Raw genomic sequence first — 17,825 nt, forward strand, 5'->3', positions numbered from 1 at the left:
ATACAAAACCATTTTGTAACACTGTGAAAAAATTTGATTTTAACGTTCGTGATCGTCAATAATCAAACGAACCTTCAAGTGAAAAATTCCATTCTTCAATGTCCGTTATACGCAAAATGCGTCCATTACGCGGACTCGTGGCTCATGCATATACATTCTGTAGCAAGATCAAGACGTACTTTTTGTCGGTATAATGTATTGCCTCGATTTTTGCGAGTTACAACCTCGTATCTTATTCTCTCCTTTAGGAATTATAATGTTTATATTTTTTCTAACAGGTTGCCAACACCAAAGTTGGTTGCGGGCGAGCCGCTGCGACGCCGAAACTCGGACCCGGCGCCGGAGCCCCGTGTAGCTGACTACATAGGACACACCGCCAACGGGCTCTTTGGGATTGCGGGACATCGGTATGCTATGCTTTTTGTTATTTTATGGGAAATTTGTTTGGTGTTTTTTTAATGGGGTGTTTTTTAATAGATGGGAAGGTCGCATTACACTGCTACATCAATTTGCTAATATAACAATGATGACATTACTTCTAAATGTTTCCATCAGAATACAATTGTATTATTAGAAATATTCTTTCTTTTATTTATATATTTCTTCACACATTTGCAAATCATTATTCATATCTTATCACATAATAATAATAATTTCCCGGGAAATTTCCACATTATCACACTTGTATAAAAGGCCAATATTTTATCCCAGATTTCGCAAAGGAACAAGATTCGCAAAAGACGACAAATGCGTATACTGCCATCAAGCGATCGACGCTTTCGTTACGCAAGGACAAAGATGCATCGACTGCAAACAACTATACCACACTAAATGTATACAGAATAAGGGTGTTATTACCATGCCCTGTCCCAGTCCTGTGTCCATAGCGACGAGAGGAAGGCATAAAAACAGAAAACGTGTGCTACTTAAAGAGTCTCCGTATAATATGTTAATGGATCAGTCGAAAGTTAGCTCCAACTTCAGTTTAACTGGAACGTCGGAGTTCATGGATAGAACGGATAAAATTATATCAGACGCCACGGAATTGCAGGCGATGCAAAACTTCATTACTAAGAAAATATATCTCATGGAGTCATCAGAAAATGCGAACTCTAAGCAATCTGAGGTAAGATAATTGTTATTTTTGCTGTAATAATAATGAAGGATCGAAAGATCGAAATTAGTTTTTATATTTTTGAAGTAGCTAGCATATTTAATTATCATCTGTTTTAGGTCGACAGGGTTTTCAAGCACGCATTAAGAGAGTTCAAAGACAATTTAGTGGCTACATACAGCGTTGTAGAAACCCGAGGTTCCGCACTCAAATACAAAGATCTAATTGGTAATTTCCTACATGTAATGGAAACGGTCTGTGCGAGAGAAGGTTCTACGTTATCTATTACTATGGGAGTGAATGCATTTAGAGGTTTCATGGATGAATTCATGAGCCAACACGAAACGGATAAGGCTAGGACAAAACGGAAAAAGGATAAGAAACGAAAGGTAAGTTGATTTCCGTTATATCTGCCTAGATAATGTAGAATAAAATATATAAATTCAAAAAGTTATAAATTAATAAATGGACTATTGGAGATTGTAATCTGCTCGAGATACGCTTTTTTACTAATCTAGAGAACCAGCTGTATTTAACAATTATTCAAAGGAAAATTTTGTAGGTTCTTGTTTTTCCTAATTAAGAGAACAGTTTACAAAACAGTCAGCTTTAACTACCCCTATTGGATATATTATATTCATAGAAATCTAAATAACAAGACACTAGAAGTCGTAAGCGTGCGTGACCTTGTCGCCAATCAGGTGATTTTCACATCACCAGTGCATTCGTCACTATTCAGTTGCTCTGGAGACGTATGAGTGTATACATGGTGTGTTTCAGCAATTCCCATTGCGGAAATTCTTCCACAAGTTGTAATTATACTTATAAAGGAATAATATTTCATCGGAAAATATTTTTTTTTAGAAATAATGCCGTTTTTCCTTAAAATTATAGAATATTTACAAGTATTACGAGTGTCACCATAGTAATCGAAATAACAATGAATGACACAGTCGACCATTCTTATTATCACGTTTGTTCGTATTGGAGCAAAAAGTCTCATATACTTAGGGATGTTATTCTAAAATAAACCGTAAATTCGTGCGTTAGGATACATATTCAAAAGCTTAATTTAATAGTTAAGTTAGTTTTCACTAAAATCAAGCTGTCCAATAAAAGGCATAGTTTACTTGTGTGTACTGTTTAGCTTTCGGTTTGAATGTGTTGATTTTGGCGACAGCGGTTTTCATACGAATTATGACATTATAGCACTTCTATGTGTCTTGTTATTTAGATTTCTATGATTATATTAGTATGTATTTTATAACTCCCCCCCTCCCGCAATCCGTAGTATTTTGATAAAAATAAAAAAGACGGGTTGCACTCCAGGAGTGCCGGCAGAAGTGAAAACTTGATTATTAACGTTCAGCATGTTTGATATTTTGGAATGGTATCCGTCTTACGCATGGAATATAAGGGCTAAAAAAAATCCGTCTTACGCTTTTTAGATCAGGCCACGTGTCCTGACGCGAGTTTAAGATTTTATACCCAACGCCGCTAAAGAAGTTTTCACTTCAATAGCAAGCCCTCTATACAAAACTATGAGCTTTTACCACCCCTATTAGATTTCCACACACATATTCCAAAGCTTTAAACTAAAACTAATCGCTTACACACACGCACCTATATCTTTATATCACGAACACACACGTGCATGCGCAACTCATTCCCGCGGTCAGCTCTCGCTCCGGTTGCAGGTGGACGAGCCGATCCAGTACATGGGCCACACGTTCATACTGTCCATGATCAATATACCCACCGAGTGCGAGATATGCAAGACGTTCTTCATGTGGCCGATTGAACGCTCCCTCATATGTCAGACGTGCAAGCTCGCGTCGCACAAGAAGTGCTTTATGAAGGTATGGTGTTCGTGGCATTAGTAATGAGCAGTAGTTGAAGTAGTAGTGGTACAACTATTATAGATAAACTAGAAAATTAGTAAAAAAAATTAAGATGTAAGTTGAACGTATAGGCTATAATTATAATATATTTTACTTCGCTGTTTCGACAGGTAAGGTACAGTAGGTAATTTTGGAAGTACTTATCAAAAATTTAAGTGATTCAATTCAAATAATTTTTCATCACATGCTTTAGTGTAATTCATCGCATCGCATCGCTGTAAAAAAAATTTACAATTAAATACTTATATTTTAGTTTCTATGAATTTTTTTTTATAATGAATATTGAAACTTTATCACTTCTATTTGTTTTTAAACTTCGTTTAAATTTCTGTGTTATTCATAATATCAGGTGTCGACTCGTTGTCGCGCGGACATAGTGTCGCCGGCGGCCATCGTGGGCGCTGTGGACGCGGGCGGGCGGGAACAGCTCGGCCTTATGCGGGGGAAGGTATACATGGGCATTTTCTATTTAAAATGTGTAAAACCAGTAAGATTAAAAGAAACGAAATTTTTGTTTTGTTCCTTGCAATTCTTGTTTCTTAAATTGTTGTTTTTATTTAAATATTATTATTATAAAAAAGGAATAATATCTACAGTCGCCTCGTTTGCTATTTTTGTCTATTTAATCAACATAATGTTTATCAATTCCAGGTGTTTGGCGTGCCATTATCCGAGTTACCTACAGACGTGGGTAACATACCTAGAGTTATCGACAGACTCATCACATCCATAGAAATGGTCGGGCTCTACACGGAAGGACTCTATAGAAAGAGTGGACTCAGTTCTAAGGTATTTTCATGAACTAAAATTATGGCACAATAAAATTTGTTTCGACTTTATGATACTGCTTTAGCACTCAGGCGAAATGTTGATAAGATATGAACGTTATTAATACCAACATGATAATTATGCTTTATTACTTTTATCCTATTTATAAAAGTTTTATAAATGCGCATTTAAGCCCGATACACAATTTTTAACATTATACTTTAAACTAGTGATTACGATTTATGTTCTTTTGGCTTAACTAAACGCCGACGTTGGAAAGTTGAACATACTAATTTATCAATTTACTATATATTCGCAATTACTCCTGTACCAATGCTAGCTTAAACCTTTTGGCCCGGTTAAATCGATATCTCTCTATCACGATAACGGATTTCTCCAACGTAAGTTACACACATACACGCATACACATGCACGCACGCACACAAACAAAACAGTGACAAATCACCTATATACTGACACAAGCATTTTATTTGCTTACTATGATTGTTCCAATCACAAATGAGTTTAAGTCCTAATCACAGAATATATAATAGTAGGTAGCTAAACGCTACAGAAAGGACACTCTCCGCCTCCCGCCAAAATTAAACACTTACCTCACCCCGCACGATCACGCAAGTGGCCCGCATTTTTCTGAAAGGACGATACGCATTGAAGATTGACAATATTAATCAAATTGACTTAAAGTAATTTTATTATTTTGGATTTGTGATTATCGTTTTTTTAGAAAATGGTTAGATATTGTGTGTGGCAGAGCTTGCTGAAAAATGTCTTTCTGTAGTGACCTGTTGGCTCGAAAATAGTCTGCTGTCAATAAATACTAGTAAAACTAAATACATGTGCTACAGTATGACATCTAAAGGTGCCGCAAGTCAAGACATGATTATTAAAATACATACCTTTCCATGTAACCGTAGTAATTATGTGGCCCCCTGCAATTGTTCCACACTCTCGCGGGTTAATACAATTAAATACCTAGGTGTGGAGATTGATGATAAATTGAATTGGACCTCACATATTTCAAAACTTACTTCAAGAATACGTCAGCTAATTTATATCTTTAATAATTTAAAATCTGTGGCAGAACAAAATCTAGTGATATCTACTTATAAAGCTTTGTGCGAATGTATTATAAGATATTGTATATGTGCTTGGGGTAATGCATCCAAATCCCTCCTTATATTAGTAGAGCGTGCTCAGAGAGCATTACTCAAAGTTTGTCTAAAACTTCCACGTAGTCACCCAACAACCGATGTATATAAAAAAGCCAATGTACTTAGTATAAGAAAGCTGTTCATTTTTGAAATCTTACGTCGCTACCATAAAAATGATGTTCCACACTTACCGGAAAGTAACAAACGTGTCGATCGGTGTCCGTTTCCTATAACAAAATCAAAATTCGCACAGAAACACTACAAAGTAGTTGCACCTCGACTATACAATAAAATTAATAAGGAAATTAAAATTAAAAAATTAAATAATCATAAAATAAAAAAATGTATACTTACGTGGCTAGAGAAGTTTGACTACGACGAAATTGAAACCTTGCTAGGATCTATAATTTAAGCGTGCTTAAAGGAAGGAAATAAAATAATAAATAAATATTATATTGATATACTTCACACATAAAAGCACATCTTAAACGCAAACACACACACACACACACAAACACTCACACACACATTCACATACTCACACTCACACTGACACACACTCACACTCACTTACACATACACACAAACATTAAAGCGCTTTCCACCTTTACTTGTAATTTTTAAAATTTTCTTTTGTATAACGTAGGTATACTGTTAAGAATTTAATGGGAGAAGCCACTGGCTCCTGAGACACAGTATTTAACTAATTCAGGAGCCTATGGATTCATATTTAAGCTGTACCTATTTATTTATGTCAATAAAGTTATTATTATTTTTTTATTTTATTGTGCTGTTTACGGATATGTATTTCATCAGAAAAACGCGAATTTTTTTTACGCTAGTCTCAAATGTGTTTGTGTTTGCGTTAACACACACATTTGCAGTCTCAACAGTGTGACTGTCAAAACGATAATTTTGTATGGAGTGTCCGGGGTGTGACCTAATGTAAAGAAACAAAGAAATAATTAGAATTATTAAATGTGTCTGCATGTGCAGGTGCGCGAGCTGCGGCGGCTGCTGGACGAGCAGCCGGAGGAGGGCGTGGCGCGCATCGAGTCGTACGCGGTGCACGTGCGCGCCTCCGTGCTCAAGAGCCTGTTCCGCGAGCTGCCCGAGCCGCTGCTCACCTTCGACCTGTACGACGACCTCATACTCGCCGCGCAGATCTCCGACCAGCAGGTACGTGGACACTTTTAATACATGTATCATTTCACATGTCATGCGTCAAAAGTCATACAATTATATTAATTTTTTTTATAAAAAAACGGGATTGAAATTCTATTTGTCTCTCGTTCACTTAATATTTCCGTTTATAGTCACACATATGGTCAAAAAACACTTTGACAGCTGAGCGATGTCTATTTTTTATTGAATCGAGTAGTACGTGTATGTACAAAAAAATATACGTACGTATACACGTACGTATATTATTTTTTTGATTATATTATGTACATACGTACATACGTTTTTTTAATTAACAATGAATGATCTGTTTATATTTATTTACAGGAACGTGTATCAAGCATATTTGCCATACTCAAAAAACTACCAAAAATCAATTATGATGTCGTAGAAAGGCTAATATTCCACCTCGCGCGAGTTGCCCTCCGAGAAGAACATAACAGGTTCGTAAGAAACTCCAAAAAATAATTTGTTTTATCAGTCAAGAACTACTAGTACATCACCAGTTTTTGTCGGTTATTAAAAAAGCTTCTGTAATTTATTTAAATATTAAAAAGAGAAATTTATGGTAGCTATAATAAATCTACCATAAAAGCAGTTGATTTGTATTATTTTTTTTTACAATTTATTTCAATATATTTATTTTATTGTGTTCATCACTAAAATGTGATTGTTTACGCAGGATGGGTCCAAACGCATTGGCAATAGTGTTCGCGCCGTGCATCCTGCGCACGCACAAGGTGCAGCCGGCGCAGGACTCGCTGCACGACATCGCGCGACAGACCGCCTGCCTCGAGGCGATACTCATCGATAAGATCAAAAACGTATGTCAATTTGTATTGTTTTTGAAATCTGTTTCGTTTGTAATGTTATTCTATTCGTTATTTTATTATTGAGCTGATTATAGCCACCCGGAACCTTTTTTTATAGTGGGGAAATCTGCCACCCGGAACCTACTCCGATTGCCTCGCTCACTACATCAACTTCTAGCAAACACTGGACCGCCTTTATCGGGCGCCCTACACGCGCGGCTCGCATTATTGCCATGTGTTGCGCGGCGTCCACCCATAGACCTTTTGTTGTTAACGAGTGAACACCACGCAACGAGGTGGTGCGGGGTGGGTGCCGGGAGGCTCTGATGATCTATGTAGTGTACATTTTTGATAGAGCAGAAATTAAAAATGATCTTAGGTTGTTAAGCGTAAATTTTGAAAGTGAAGAAATAAAATTAGATGACGTTATTAACATGTTGTAAACGTGTTTGTGCGTGCAGACGCGCGGCACGCTGGCGGACATCGCGACGCTGGACAAGGCGTGCGTGACGGCGAGCGGGCGCCTGCGCGAGCTGCGGGGACAGGCGCTGGCGCCGCGCGAGGAGCAGATCCTCGAGGGGCACATACACGAGATGGAGAAGGAGAAGGCCACGCTCACCTCCAACCTGCTGGCGCTCTACCGGTGAGTGTGTGGCCTGTTATTTGAAAATTCGGGGAATTTATTAAAAAAAAATCTGTAAATCAAAATCTATTCAGTTTGTATTCATCATGATTGACCATCGCGCATACTAAAATAAATTCTGTCAATTCTACGATTTGGAAAATGAATATTGACCATATTAACCGAAAAATTATATTTATGCTTTATTTCGACATCTAATAAATATATAATTCCCCAGAACAACATCAGACGACGACCTGCTGTCCACTACAGACCACGACGGTGAATTCGGCAGTACGGACGACCTCAGCACGGGCGCGTCCTCACTGCGCTCCCAACGCTTACTGCACCGACAGCTGTCCTCCGATGATCCTATTATGGTCTAAATATAAAAAATAGGGTCTATGACCCGATAGTTTCGGTCTATGAGTTAAAACCAAGAGATTAGGGCCTATAACCCGACAGTCTCAGTCTAAAACTCAACCTATATGGTCTAAAGTCTAAACCCTCAAGGTGTAACATTATTGTATTGGTTTCAGAAGTTTTTGTTAGCCTGATTTGGTGTTTTAGGGATTTTTTGTTACTGGTTCGAAAGACTATAGTAAATTTTAATTACTTTACCGACTGGGAATTATATTTTTACGCGTAAAGCAAGGGTACAGACATGTCATTAGGAACTTAGTATTGAATAACATTCTTACGTGCTAAATATTATTTTAAAACACGATAAGTATTGTGCAGATAATGATGACATAATTCTAAGAATAAACTACGCTAAAATATTTTCAACAGAAATGGATTATGGCCTGAAAAGATCCTGTCGTAGTTTAATATACTATTTGCCAAATCTTAAGTTTTATCTAAAAGTTCCATTCTAAGAAAAATTAAAGACAATTTGGTTAAAATCATACCCAGTAAAGTAGTTTTTAGTGAGTAGACGAAGAAAGTATAAAAATCTAAAACTACATGTAGTAAAATATTCAAAAATAGTGGTGCCTTGGGACCTTCTTCAATTTGTCCTATAATCATCACATTATACAGCGGTCAAGACATTTACGACTTAGATTCTAATAGTAATTGTTGAAAATAATTATGGGTCGTTGAAAGTTTACCATCAGGTTTCGCGTCTAATTTTTGTGATGTATGATGTAAAACGAATACACAGTATGAAGAGGGTTGGAATATTTTAAACCTAATCCCAGGATACAATGAAAATAAAATGCATTTTTTTTGTTCACGATATATACGGTAACAATGCGAATTATATTTAAATAAACGATTAGCGACTTATTGCGTTTAAGAACTAACGAATTTTTAATTAAGTTATTAATTTACATATCATTTTTATATTGTTTTTATTTGGTGCCGAAGCCAAACAATTGTTATTTTCGTGGCAATGTGATATCTTGCCAATTCAACGATGTTTTTTATAATTTATCAAAATTGACAATTCCCTAACTGCTTAATTACATACAATATGTTTTGGTACTTAGAAGTGTAATGAGCTTAATCGCGTAGGCTTGTTAATTATAAACAATCTGAATTAGCGTAAAGTGTAGGCGTGTATCCGTAAAATTGTAGAATTATATATTAATTTTTCCTATACTGAAATATGTTGCACTGACATTATATTTTATGATATATTTTCTCTTGTAAATAATATGTAAATTGGGCCTGATTGTGATTTAAATGTTAGTGCTCTTATATTAGATTGTTCAAGTTTAGTGTTTGTGTCTAAAGTTGTTGTTATCTGTAACATACTTTACCTGTAATATTAAATCTTGGATATCGTATTCTAGATATGAACCTTTTCGCCAAGGCGACTCCTTTTGTAACAGCATATTTGGAAGATATAAATAATAACTCTCTATTCTGTATAAAACGTGTTTGTAACAGTTTAATAAAATTTTCTAATATCCTTCAGCAGGATGATCAGTTGTTACCGACTGTACCTTGTATTTTATTCACTTTCATAATCTAAAAGACTGTCTATTGATAAGCTATTGAATTTATTGTTAAGTCACAAATATTGTATCCATTTGTAATTAGTTTAAAACTACTCTATTTACTTACAACGAATAACTCTGTGAAATCAAATAGGTACCTGTATCGTTAATTTACAGCTCAATTTGTTATTGCTATTAATATAATAATTTTTATAAAGTATTATTTGTAATTTCGATTTTGAGTAAATGAAAAAGTGAATCTCACAGGTATTATTTTGTAATATAATTTTAAGAAGTTCCATTTTAACATTGCATATCTGAATAATTTTAAACTACTTATATTAATTAATGCTTAGCCAGGAAATATCAATTCTGATTATTGATTTCTTTACGAAAGAATTCAATAAGGTTTTATTGGGGTTGTGTCATAACCATAATTTGTGTGCCTTTGAAATTGCTTTTAGCGCTCTTTTGTTATAATTCCATTGTTTTTATACATCATAAACTTTCTTTCAAATTTTAATCTCATGTTGATAAAATGCTTTTATACAAATGCTTTAACAAATATTTTAGTGCTACAAAATGTCTTCTTAGTAATGCAATAAACATACTCATAATTGGATGTCATATACTAAGTGCAATGTGGCTTTGTGTAACATTTATCGACACTTTAGAAGTGTGTGTAGATAAATTTGTAAATAGATCTAGTTAAGAATTACTTAGCCAGTTATCCTATCGTAGTGTTCACGCTAGTAGTTAAATTTTAGTTGTTAGAAGAGTAATCGTTCATTGTAACAGTTTCAATGATTCTGATGTTGCAAGTTGGTGCCTAACGTAAAAAAAACTGTTTGACAAATTTTAACAAAATAATTAATTCTAAAGCGTATTTATCAGTAGCATGTAGCAAATTCTTCATTTTAGTTGTAAAACTTTTCGAACTGATATTAATTTGATATTCCTGCCATTTACAAATTTGTAGTTAAATGTCATTTACATTTTTCCTCTACATGGACCAATCATAAGGGAAGGATATCACCAATTTTAATTTCTAAGTTTTACTGTAAAGTTTGTTTTAGCTTCTCATAATCATTAATGGCACTTGTATTATAGTAATATTATGTATATTCATTTTATTTTTAGGTCTCTATTATGTGTCAATACAATGATTATAAAAATGTAACCAAAACATTATACTATATACAAACTACAAAAATTGAAAAATAAACAACTGCTGTGAAGTTCAAGTGTTTTATTTAATCAATATCCATTACACTTTGTGTTTGTTGCCAAGGCAGGATGCCGATGGGACAAGTCGACCAGGCCTGACTTTTTGAAGCTTTCTTCCAAATACCCCAGATTAGATTATTTTCGGCTTCATCCTCATTTGGTAAAATTTCTTTTCCATCCGAGTTGCACACGAGTATCCCATTCTCACTTGGTGTGTCACAAAGTTTTAAATCATCAACAGTATAAATCTTTGTAGACTGTGCTGGAAACATTTCTGGTGAAGCTATCAATTCAGCTAATTTACAAATTTGTTTCAAGGCTAGTGGAGGTAATTTTGGTGTCACCAATTGTAAGAGATCATTTATGAAGTAATTTAAAAAGGGATTATAATTTGAAATAATTGATCTAATAAAATTAATGTCAGTTAAAGATGATGGCACTGGCTTGCAAAGATCCAGCAATAAAGGACTTGATTTCTCATTTGGAAACCAGTGATGAAATAATGAAATTAATTCCTTTGATTTCTTAGATTGGGTATCTTCTAATCCTTTCCTAAAACGAAAAAAGAAAGATATTACATTAAAAATAAATATAAAAAAAACATGATACCTTATGCCATAAAAAACTTACTCTTTAACTGCTTTCAAAAAGCTCTGTGACCTTTGTAAAGCCTTCAATATTGCTGAAACCCATTTAGCGGCCAGCTGGCACTTATTTTTGTCTTCTTTAGTTTCAGTTATTTTTATTAGTCTCAGTATCAAGTCTTCAATCATATCATGTGTGTGCAAAAGTTTCAATAAAAATTCAAAACATTTCACATATTGTTTATCAAGTCCTCTGCGTTTACTACCTTTACTCATTACATCATAAATATCTTGAGACAAAAAGTAAGACTCATCATTCAAAAGTATTTCAAATAGATCCTCCTTGATAACTTTCTTAAAAAAGTTTCTGGAATATGGTTGTATGTAATTCATAAGATTGTTTACTGAAACTTTTTTTAAATTAGATAAATCAATTTTTCCACAGAATAGCTCTTGAGCATCATTTACTAATGATTGCTGCATATCTACAGGCATACTTGCCAGATTTTTTGTATTACATTTAGGATGTGATGAAAAACTTAATGAAATACAAAAATTTATGAATACTTTTAATTGATCTTCTGTTATTGAATCCATGTGAACTTCATTAGTAATGACAGAGTTTCTTAAACCTTTTGAATGTATATCCCAGTAATTATTTTTCAACCATCGTAAACAAATTGAAGTTGCATCTCTCAGTAACTCCAGAGCAGGTAAATTATTGCTGTGTGCTGTATCATGTCTTAAATCTACAATCCAATCGGGAACACCACGTTTTTCAGCTACTTGATACAAACTATTGTTTTTGGCAGCGTCAGCGTCAAACATATGATTAACAAATCTCATAATAGCAGATGAGTAAGATAGCCGCAATAATTGGTTATCGACCATATCACAATCATCTGACCTATCCTTTAGATGAACCTCGAGTAAAGACAAGGTTGATTCTATTGCAGACGCTAGGGAAGGGCATCTTGATTTCCATATAAATAAAGTTTTTAAAGCTTTTTCCTTACTATCAAAAGTTGCTTGATCAGAGAATATATTTTTATAGACTTCATGCCATTCTTCAGCATTAAACCACGGTACGACTTGATAATTTTCATTCATTTTGTATTAGAAATTATGCACAGAAATATAAAATACTAAGTTGAAATCGATTTAAATATGAAAAATGGAAAAATGTGTGAAGAAGCTGATAATAACCACAATAACCGACAATAACAAACCACGTTGGATTGACATTTCCTTGACAGATGACTTTCAAGTTTCAAGTTTCAAGACTTTGACAAAAACTTTGACTTTGATCAAGATTCAAAAGAATTAATATTACTGCCATAAATTAAAATACATATTGAATTGAATTTAATATATTTGATCGTGTCATGTGTGCACTTATCTAATGAGCACAGAACAGTATATGAGCGTTTTCACATTGTCCGGTCCGATATCGATATCGGAGCCGGATATCGAACGTATGAAGTACAGCACAGAACAAGTAAGATATAATAAGACATAGGTACAATTAGATATGGTTTACATCAAAATCGGTTCTGCCATTTACCACACATTTACTAAAGACTAGAGGTGAAAGGGAAAAGTTGAAAGTCTGTGAAAGTAGGATATGGGAGCGAGAGGATAGCCACACCCTGTAAATTTTGTTCCTGTTTTTTAGCTCAGTTTTGTAATAAATTTTACTATTAGTTCTTTTGTGTTATTACTTATTTTATTTCTTTACTGTAAAATAATCTATAAACGCTTATAATTTAATTATGGTAGTACGTGTTAGCAACTACTATGCAGTAACTATGCCACGCGGACGAAGTCGCGGGCACAGCTAGTCTATGCTAATATAATAAAGTAGAAGATTTTGTGTGTTTGTTTGAACGCGCTAATTTCGGGAACTACTGGTCCGATTTGAAAAATTCTTTCGATATTAGATAGCCCAATTATCGAGGAAGGCTATAGGCTATCATCACGCTAAGACTAAGAGGAGCGGAGCACAAACTCGTTCGTAGATATATCTGCTACTAATGTTATAAATGCAAGTGTGTTTATTTTTGTGGTCTTTCTCTCTCAGTCTCACAGGTTTCATGATATGATATAATTAATAATAATAATTAGGACAGGAACAGTTAGGACGTTAGTGTGACGCAGGCTTAGATTACAAAATAAAAGACAGATGGAGCGATGCCGAACTAAACCGAATGATTTATCGTCATTTCCATAAAGCTATGTGTGCTGTCATTTCGCCGTTGCACTGTACGAACACGGTGCTTCTGTGTGCGTGTTATGTTACCAGATAATGAAAAATTTCCCAAATTTTTGCCCGACTACGGAAGAAAGAGGGTTATGTTTTTCGAGTGTAGGTATGTATGTATAATATTTCTTTGACACGCCCTGCAGTATAAACTGTTGGATCGATTTTGAGTTGTGACTTGTGAGGTGTCATTGCAATCATCTGAATTATGAAGGTAGCTGTGGTGGTAGTGACGTAGGCTACATAAATTATTAGCAGTCATGTTTTAATTTTTATTTTAATATAAATTCGGGTTTTTGATATTATTTTATAATATTGTAAAAATTATTTTGTTACATAAAGCACCTATCTACTAAAGTTATACATGGACAAAATAATTTTATTCAATTTTTATTAAATAAATTACATTAAATTTATTAAATAAATTACATTAAAAAAAGTTTTTATTTTTCAAAACATATGAATGCGAATAGCGGTAGTTTTTAGTCGAGAATGCGGGACATTTTATTTTCATCATATCCATCATGTGTTCACATGAATTAAATCGCAAGCGAAAACGACGCTTTTTATAAAAGTAACAAAAAAATGTATAATGCTTTTTAAAATAATCTAATAATGACCATGAACTTTTATTGCACTATACAAATAATCACATTCACGATCGAAAAATCCAACAGCACTACCCCGAATATCTTTTAACCATTTTACCCCTAAAAATGGCAAATTCATTTTCAAAATACTGGCAGCATACGTTGAAGTTTTGAATTCCTTCGTATTTGTAAAATTATTATTTGTATACAAAATTAAATAAGCCAAATAATCTACAGAAAATCTGTAAAACGATGTTTTATCTTTTTGTTTGTTTTCGGGAACAAGTTTTACAGCGTTTTAATATCACAAGACAGCATTTTTTCACTAAAATATCAAACCCCTTTTGACGTATTGCATGACACTAGAATCGCTATAGCACTAGCGGAGGAACGTATTCGTTTTTGATTTCGTATTTTCTTTGACAAGGGCGATGAATGATTGACATGCTCCATCTGTATTTTATTTTGTAATCTAAGGACGCAGGCTACTTTTTGCCCCAGAGAAATATCTCATTCCCATTCATTTCTATAAATAATTATGATGCGTATTTCATTCGCTGCTTATATTATTTCGTGGCCATATCGTAGACTTGCTCACTTCATGAAATGATCGATCATTGGTTGAATCAAATGGTTGAATTTCTATTGGCCACATCATGGCCGGTTGCAGAGCTTCACCGACTATCAGTGCGTACGTCAGTCTGTCATATTTATGGAAATACGCTTGTCATAGGGCGTATTCAGAAAGAAAGCTTGAAACTTATAAGCGCTTATCGGTGCTTGTCATGTTCATATATTTTCCTGCGCGGGTTACCAGCGCTGACAAGCACCGATAAGCGCTTATAAGTTTCAAGATTTCTTTCTGAATACGCCCTATGGTCGGTCTAGCTCTGAACGCTTTTATGAAATTTCCATGCTTATGAGCTGACGTACGCACTGATGGTCGGTGAAGCTCTGCAACCGGCCCATGATGTGGTTTGAGCATATTAATGATAAAAAATCGTTTCTCGATGTGGGCAACTAAACGCGCGGTTTTTTCATGAAATGGTCAAAATTATTTGATCATATCGTAAACTTGTTACAGTTATTATTGGTAGAGGCGCTGCAAGCGCTGTTTATGTATGAAAATGGTGGCTGCATGCGAAAATTTTATTTCTCGCAGTGAAAAACTCCATAAATCGTTCAATTACATAATGTAGAAAGTCATGGCAAGTGAAGTTTTTGATCGATCATTTCATTAAGTGAGCAAATCTACGATATGGCCACGACTTAATATATACAGAGTCGCGAGCGGAAAGTTAGTAGCTATAAAAATGGATTTTCTTTATTAGTATTGCAATATACAACTTCCATGTACTTCCATAGAAGTAAGAGGTAAACTCTAGGTAAAAGAGGAATATAATATGAGTGTTCAATTTACTAGACAGGAATCAGGATAATAATAATAAACAATTTTAAGAGAGTAACTTTTATTAAAAAAGATTGATACCAAAGCAAATATCGATCGCACTTGTATGTAGTTAAAATGACACATGACACAACGCACACACAAAAATGATACATTTCAATATGACACCCAACTCCAAATCGCTTTTCTATAGTATGACAACACAGTAAATATAACAGATATGTCAAGATTTGTTCATGTTTTAATTATTATCATTTAAAGTAAAAGCAGTCATTGTTAGAAATAAATTTAGTATATTTTAAATAACATCAATCATACTTCATGTGTTCCTACCTTAACTACACACTACATTGACGATATTTTAAATGCACATTTTACTAAGATCCAGACACAGACGACAATAATTAAAAAGCATACAAAACATTAAGCTCAGGAGTGAACTAACAAACTAAAAATGACTAAGGTTTAACCGAAAGGCTGGGCCTAAATACATAAGAAAACAAAAAATACGTCGATTTTGGTAACAATTTCACGATCACTTAAATATAATTTTCCATACTGTTTCATTCGACGTCGACGATCTAACAAAAACTAATCGATGGGTCGCGCTTAACGAAACTACGTCGTCTACACAAAGGAACAATGGGAAACGGCTACGATCTTCCGATATAAAAGAGTAATCTTAGTACGTACCATAATAAATATCTATCAATATATACTCTCGATCAACAAATATAATTTAATATAGGCAATAATATAATACGAATCCTTTAACTATTAACATTATCACAATATGAGTTTCGACGACATTATGCCGTCTATTAAAAATTACGGTTTGTAACTCGCTCTATTTACAAACATCGCTTCGTCTTTTAAAGAACACCGACCGGGACGGCGGCGCCGCGAGATCGCTTCGAATACTGACACTCGGGGGCACTCATAAGTCCACCGAGTCGAGGTCCTGCTTGGGCGCGCGCGGCGAGGGCGGCGAGGGCGGGGAGGGGGAGGGCGGCGCGGGCGAGGGCGGGGACGGCGGCGGCGTGCAGGGCCGCGGGTGGAACTTGCCCGGCAGCGACGCCAGCGCGGACAGCGCCGCGTCGGCGTGCGGGATGCGGCGCATGATCTTGCCCGAGGTGATGAGGCGGCCGAAGCCCTCCTGGTGCGCGAACGCGTAGCCCGAGCGCACGGAGCGGCGCGCGCGGCGGGCGGACGGCGTGCGCGGCGCGGGCGCGGCGGCCGAGCGGCGCCAGCGCGTGCGCGCGCGCAGCCGCTCCGCCAGCGTGGGCCGCCGCCGCGACCACGCCAGCCGCCACGACACCACCGGCACCATCAGGATCATCATCTGATACGTTAATATTATACAATTAATAAGATTAACACATTTTATTAATTATATTTTTCAATATATAAATATAGTGAAAATGATTTAGTGTTCTCGATGTATTTACGCAACGTCATTAATTGAGTATAGTTGAAATTACTAAATAATGTTTAAAAATATTTTGCATATTGAATGTGTGCAAATACACTTCGATCAAAACTAATATGCTACTGAAAAAAAGAATAATCAAATACGTACAGTAAGTACAGCCGTGAACCAGAAAGTGGCTTGCGTGAGCGCGACGGTGAGCGAGCCGACATAGGGCCCGCCGATCACGTAGTTGTAGAAGTAGTCCAACACGAAGTAGGACACCAGCGAGCCCCAAATCGTGATGTGGTTGAACGCCGTCCAGTACGTCGTGTCTAGCGCTATCTGCAATATAGAGTAAAACATTAGTAATTAAGAAAGTTTGAATTATTAATTTATGATTCATTGCATATTTGAAAAATCTTATACTGTAGAAGTTTCGATTTTAAAATCAAAAGTGTTAAATAAAATGTTAGGAAACTCAAAAAATTTACTCAAATACAATAAAAGTAGAATACTTACTTGGGTCGTGTTGTCTATAATTAATATCGTAGCTACGACACTTCCCAACAACATGTGATCTGATAGGATTTTGCCATCAGGCGCTAATCCATCTTTATAAGTACCTGAAATAAAAAAATAAGGTAAATTATACAAAAATAAAAACGCAAGTTTTAATTTATAACATAACATGATTTTCCCGATGAAAACAAAACTGCCATCAAAGTTCAGTTTCATTTTTGTTTTCGTGTATATGTCGTAGCCATATCGTAGATTTGCTCACTTCATGAAATATTTGATCATTTCATGAAATGGTCGCATTTCATGATG

General features: G+C 35.3%; 3 protein-coding genes across 11 annotated transcripts in view; 1 reads left to right on the forward strand and 2 right to left on the reverse strand.

The window, feature by feature from the left end:
- Positions 1 to 8,848, forward strand: part of LOC149900127 (unconventional myosin-IXa-like) — a 30,727-nt gene extending 21,879 nt beyond the window's left edge. For all 4 annotated transcript variants that reach the window (XM_090113204.1, XM_090113206.1, XM_090113205.1 and 1 more), the window contains 11 exons: positions 279 to 407; positions 712 to 1,126; positions 1,234 to 1,503; positions 2,812 to 2,973; positions 3,365 to 3,463; positions 3,667 to 3,804; positions 5,952 to 6,134; positions 6,465 to 6,580; positions 6,820 to 6,961; positions 7,411 to 7,592; positions 7,810 to 8,848. In XM_090113204.1, the coding sequence (XP_089969330.1) occupies positions 279 to 407; positions 712 to 1,126; positions 1,234 to 1,503; positions 2,812 to 2,973; positions 3,365 to 3,463; positions 3,667 to 3,804; positions 5,952 to 6,134; positions 6,465 to 6,580; positions 6,820 to 6,961; positions 7,411 to 7,592; positions 7,810 to 7,957 (1,984 nt within the window). In that variant the 3' untranslated portion in view covers positions 7,958 to 8,848. The remainder of the gene's footprint in view (positions 1 to 278; positions 408 to 711; positions 1,127 to 1,233; positions 1,504 to 2,811; positions 2,974 to 3,364; positions 3,464 to 3,666; positions 3,805 to 5,951; positions 6,135 to 6,464; positions 6,581 to 6,819; positions 6,962 to 7,410; positions 7,593 to 7,809) is intronic.
- A 1,903-nt stretch (positions 8,849 to 10,751) lies between these two features.
- On the reverse strand, positions 10,752 to 12,537 carry LOC149900128 (uncharacterized). The gene is made up of 2 exons (XM_090113208.1): positions 11,375 to 12,537; positions 10,752 to 11,296 (listed from the first exon to the last, which is right to left on the reverse strand). Exons 1-2 carry the CDS (start codon positions 12,436 to 12,438, stop codon positions 10,771 to 10,773), a joined length of 1,590 nt encoding a protein of 529 aa, XP_089969334.1. The 5' UTR covers positions 12,439 to 12,537; the 3' UTR covers positions 10,752 to 10,770.
- Positions 12,538 to 15,630: 3,093 nt separating this feature from the next.
- ATP8B (ATPase phospholipid transporting 8B) overlaps positions 15,631 to 17,825 on the reverse strand; it is a 52,291-nt gene continuing 50,096 nt past the window's right edge. For all 6 annotated transcript variants that reach the window (XM_090113239.1, XM_090113236.1, XM_090113237.1 and 3 more), the window contains 3 exons: positions 17,517 to 17,620; positions 17,166 to 17,339; positions 15,631 to 16,928 (listed from right to left, as the gene is read on the reverse strand). In XM_090113239.1, coding sequence (XP_089969365.1) covers positions 16,524 to 16,928; positions 17,166 to 17,339; positions 17,517 to 17,620 — 683 coding nt within the window. In that variant the 3' untranslated portion in view covers positions 15,631 to 16,523. The remainder of the gene's footprint in view (positions 16,929 to 17,165; positions 17,340 to 17,516; positions 17,621 to 17,825) is intronic.

The sequence above is a fragment of the Colias eurytheme genome, chromosome 19, assembly GCF_061535395.1.
Source record: "Colias eurytheme isolate Ceu_HAF_F1 chromosome 19, ilColEury1 Martin Lab GWU primary, whole genome shotgun sequence".
Lineage (NCBI taxonomy): Eukaryota > Metazoa > Arthropoda > Insecta > Lepidoptera > Pieridae > Colias > Colias eurytheme.